Source organism: Oncorhynchus kisutch, linkage group LG5, assembly GCF_002021735.2.
Source record: "Oncorhynchus kisutch isolate 150728-3 linkage group LG5, Okis_V2, whole genome shotgun sequence".
NCBI classification, from domain to species: Eukaryota; Metazoa; Chordata; class Actinopteri; order Salmoniformes; family Salmonidae; genus Oncorhynchus; species Oncorhynchus kisutch.
In genome coordinates this window covers 45,336,097-45,340,903 of record NC_034178.2, presented here as the reverse complement: position 1 = coordinate 45,340,903, position 4,807 = coordinate 45,336,097, and the positions used below count along the sequence as shown (strand labels likewise).

The 4,807-nt window shown below is 43.4% G+C and overlaps 1 protein-coding gene across 1 annotated transcript; it reads left to right on the top strand.

Moving 5' to 3' along the window:
- Positions 1–354: 354 nt before the first annotated feature.
- LOC109888037 (olfactory receptor class A-like protein 4) lies at positions 355–4,381 on the top strand. The gene is made up of 4 exons (XM_031825164.1): positions 355–1,815; positions 2,184–2,447; positions 2,605–2,859; positions 3,138–4,381. The coding sequence occupies exons 1-4, from the start codon at positions 1,540–1,542 to the stop codon at positions 3,348–3,350; spliced, it is 1,008 nt and encodes a 335-aa protein (XP_031681024.1). The 5' UTR covers positions 355–1,539; the 3' UTR covers positions 3,351–4,381.
- Positions 4,382–4,807: the final 426 nt, after the last annotated feature.

The following is a 4,807-nucleotide window of genomic DNA, read 5'->3' as shown; positions in this document are numbered from 1 at the left end:
ATGGAGGAGTGGGCCAAAATCTCTGCTGCCGTGTGTGAACTACAAGAAACATATGATCTCTGTCATTGCACACAAAGGTTTCTGTACCAAATATTAAGTTCTGATTTTCTGATGTATCAAATACTTATGTCATGCAATAAAATGCTAATTAATTACTTAAAAATCATACAATGTGATTTTCTGGATTTTTGTTTTAGATTCCGTCTTTAACAGTTGAAGTGTACCTATGATACAAATTACAGACCTCTACATGCTTTGTAAGTAGGAAAACCTGCAAAATCGGCAGTGTATCAAATACTTGTTCTCCCCACTGTATACTCTTTTCCTTTGCTCTTTTTTTCCTCTCTCAGGAAGAAAAGATAGAGTTGTAGTGATGAGGAGAGTGACTCAGTCCATTTCTCCTGACAGATGAAGATAGGGAAGAAGCACTGTCTTACTCTGTTCCATACGGGCTACATTTTTGAGTCTCAGCTCTGAGACTAACATCTGTCTTGGTTTCAGACGAAGTCGCAGTGTCTCTTCTCCTTCATACACCATCTCTTTCGCCCACCACCAGAAAATGAGTCGCAGGGATAGAGGGAGAGAAAGAAAGGGAAAAAGAGAGGGAGCGTCGGAGTGAACTTGAGAGGGAGAACGAGCGGGTAAGAGGAAGGAGAGATGAATACTCAAGTTGAACATAGCTGTTGTCAATGAAGAGCTATGAGAGTTACTGTAAATGGCCTATGAAACAGCACATCATGAACCAAATACAAGCCAGATTCTTACTTTCCAATGTTTTCACTTTTGTACATTGCTTGTATTACATTATAATTTGGGAAACTATGCTCTAAGATCATAGTCCAAAGCTTTTGTCTGAACAATATTTTTGAAATAAAATGCTTTTGCATGACCTTGCTTTGTTTTATGAATGGCATCAAGTGATTACTTCCTGTTCAGCACCAAAACCAAACACACCTCCCCCCTCCTCCCTGGGGAAGCTAGTGTGGCATCCTAATTAACCTAGCTGCTAAGGAGACATTTTTCAATTAGACTAGCTGATTAATCTCTCCTGTTCTGTGTATATGCACTCTCAGCTCCTGGTAGCTAAACTCTGAAACACCCACATTCCCATGGGTGTAGTGTACCCCTGGTCTAGCATTGATTGGATGGGTATCTAGGGAAATGCCCTTTGCTGTGATTTTAGGTGGATGGGTATGGTAGGAACTACTTTGTATTTGTCTGGTGTCCATGGTGATTTTACATAGGTAGTTCTGTGGGAGGTTGGGCTTGTGTTCAATGCTACAGAAAGAGTGAGTGTTTACGAAAGTGTACCTATAATAGATGGGCAGCAATCAATATCTATTTTGCTGTGCATTTGTATCTATGACCAAGAGTTGTTGATATTTGGAATAAAACATCTAGCAGTGGATTAGAGGCTGCAGACAGATACTGGAATATAACTACTCTTAGAAGAAACTGGGAAAACAGGGCCCTGGATTAGGATCCAAAGAGACTGAAGAGTATTCTACCCAGAACTCTAACTCTAATTCAGTAGCTGAGATGGAGACCCCAATGCCGGAGTTGAGAGATGCGGAGCCAGTGGAGATGGGTCTCGGTGTCAACGTGTATACCTTCCAGAACACCCTCTACACAATCTTGGTCCTGCTGGGTATTGTGGGTAACGCCACGGTGGTTGGCGTAATTAGTGAGAGCGTATTCAAAGACCCCAGTGGAGGACGTAACTCAGACATCATCCTGATAAACATGGCCCTCTCCAACCTGCTCCTTTCTCTGCTGAGGAACGTCCTGCTGGTCATGTCTGACCTGGGGCTGGAGGTAAGGAGCTGGATGCGACTGTTACATGGGTCGGGCACTGTGGTAGGGGGTGCCATGAAGAATGAGGGCTGTATGTGGGTGCTTGAGCCAATGGGGAAGCAAGTATGGAAAGTGTGTGGTTTGGGCTCAAAGTAAAAGGGTTGTAATTTGGAATTTGAGATATTGGAGGGACTTGAGCTGGTCTTTGAGGAATGGTAGTTTAAAATGCAAGGGTTATGGAGGGTGGTGTGGTCTGTAACTAGAGATATGCCATGTGAAAAGAAAGCAATCTGACAATATACCATGCCATACTTACTGATAAGAGCATTGTTCAGGTAGGCACTATAGTGTACACACACATAAAACCTCACACCCAGCTCTCTCTCTAGCTGAACTCTTCCAGAGACGGGTGTCACGTCCTGATGGGGGTGTGGGTGTGGCTTCGCTCAGTCAACGTGTGGTCAACACTCTTCCTCAGTGCTTTCCACTTCCAGACACTGAGGCGCGTGGCCCCTCCCTCACGGACTGTTCACAGGCCCCACAGACCCCCCAAGACCCTTCTGATTAGCCTGGGCCTCATCTGGTATCTCAACCTGATCTATGCTATACCTGCACACATCTACTCTACTAAGGGGAACAAGAACAGCACAGAGGTAGGACCCTGATATAATAGAAGCACAGTGGTAGACAATAGGTGATGTGTATTATTTAAGTTGTGGGAAACTTATCTCCCCCCTCCCCATCTCCCCTCATTTCCTCTCCTCTCTGCTGTCCTCTGTCTCCTCTACCCTCTTCTCTCTTCCCCTCCAGACCCTGATGTTGGTCAGCAGCACCACGCGCCCCCTGCTGGGCTGTGTGTGGAACTTCCCCTCCAGCTACAATACCCTGGCCTACACCACCACCTCCATGGTGATCCACGAGATCCTGCCTATCATCCTGATGGCCATCACCAACCTGGGCTCCCTCTACACACTCTACACCTACGGCAGGACCCGTAACCCAGCACACATGACCCAGGACGCGCCTGTCATCAAGAGGATACCGGCTGAGAGACGGGCTGCCAAGGTGAGAGAGACTGGAATGATTCAGAATGATGGCTTGTTGTGTGTGGCCTGCCGCCTGGTTATTGTGGATGGAAAGAAGTACAACATGTCATTTGGACCTGTAACATTGTTATTGTCATAAAAAAATGAGGAATATGGGAAAAAAATGGTGTGTTTTCAACAAACAGTGTTTTTATAGAGAATGCGTGTGTATCTTTTATGTCCGTCGTGCTAAGAGAGGACGAAAAAAGGTAAATAGTTTGACAGTATTTTCTTTCCTTACCTTCCCTCTCTCGCCAGGTGATTCTAGCCCTCACCATCCTCTTCATTGTGTCTTGGGGAACTAGCATCATCTCTATCAACTACTTAAACTACAATAAAGGATCTTCAGACAGGTTTCTCCCGATAATAGCTCGCTTTGCCAACAGCATCTTCATCGCCATTTCGCCCATCGTGCTGGCAGTGGGTCACCGGCGGCTGCGTGCTGTCGTTAAGTCTTTTCTTACTCACTGACAGATCCAACACCCTGAATCACACTGCAACTGACATTATGGGGAAGCCAGTGGAAAAATATTATACTTCCCTTCATATAGCCTAATAATAAAGTAGACTTACATGTTTGTTGGTATTCCTCTAACCATTGGCAAAAATGATGAGGTCATCTGTGCTCTTTTAAGGTACTTACTACTAACTGAGCAGTATATTTTCCATGTGTGGTAGGAGTCAAAATAAGAATACTGGGAGAGATGGAGGCTCGCACACTGTCGAAAAAACAAAACATCCAAAACCGAGGCTTGAATGGTTATTAAAACATCATGGTGCCAGTGGCGGTTCTGGGGGGGTTCCAGTGCCCCTGTGACAACAATTTTGGACCCCCTTGTGGTCCCCCTAAATGTGGAGTATGAATAAATTTTTACATACAGTAACTCATTTTTGCTATCATTCTTTTTTTACATACGTTATTTAGACAGTGGCAACGATGATGATTATGAACATGGTCTTCTGCCTGCTAATGCCTGCAATGCAGTGAAGAAAACGATGTCAAGAATAACGTCTAATGTAACTTGCCCCTCTAACAGTACAACTGGCCCCAGCTTGGCCCCCCCCAGTTGAAATGGTCTAGAACCGCCACTGCATGGTGCCCAAAAAATCAGAGTGCAAGAAAGTGCATAAATGAAAGTGAAAACAAAACACAAACGTTTCGGCCTCAGGTCATCATCAGTTTAACCATTGGCAACCATTTTGATCCTCTTAGGCAGACTGTTTTAACATGGTGCTATGAGAGTCAAACCCATTCATTTATTACTTTATGACAATTTCTAAGAATGTATTGATCACTGAGGAAGACCACTGTTTGTTTGTCAGTGAGATTACATGAACACTATTTATTTCTGGAAACCTGCTCTTTTGTGAGCGACAGAATGTTTTTGATGTATAGACTGTATGTGAAAGGGCACTCCTATCTATAGATAGTTGTTGTTACATGTTCTGTCTTGTTTGCTCTTTAAAAAACGGTCAAAATAAAGGCCTTTATTTGTACCATCTCTCAATCTCTGAGCCTCTATGCCAGAGGCTCCTCTACATGAAGCTCATTGAGAGGGAGTGAACAGACCAACAGGATCTGTCTTTGCAGAATGTTAGAACTTATCACAATATTTCAACACTCCAGATCTTAAACATTCCATGACTTTAAATGTTCTAAGGTATTTATTTGATGGGGTATTACTTATAACAGGGTTTGTATATATATGTGGACATTTAAAAGCAGAATGAGGGGAAGGCAAGCACTGGTTATTTAATTATTCCATACAAAGTCGTACTCATTTATTCATTCAGTTACATGTTTTTTTATATTTGCTTTAACTCTCTCCTGTACTTTTATTACCTCTCTCCTACTGAATAGTGAAAACAGTTTATTTTGCCTTCTTTCCTAGAAGGCCAGAATCCCGGAATCACTTCTTTACTGTTGA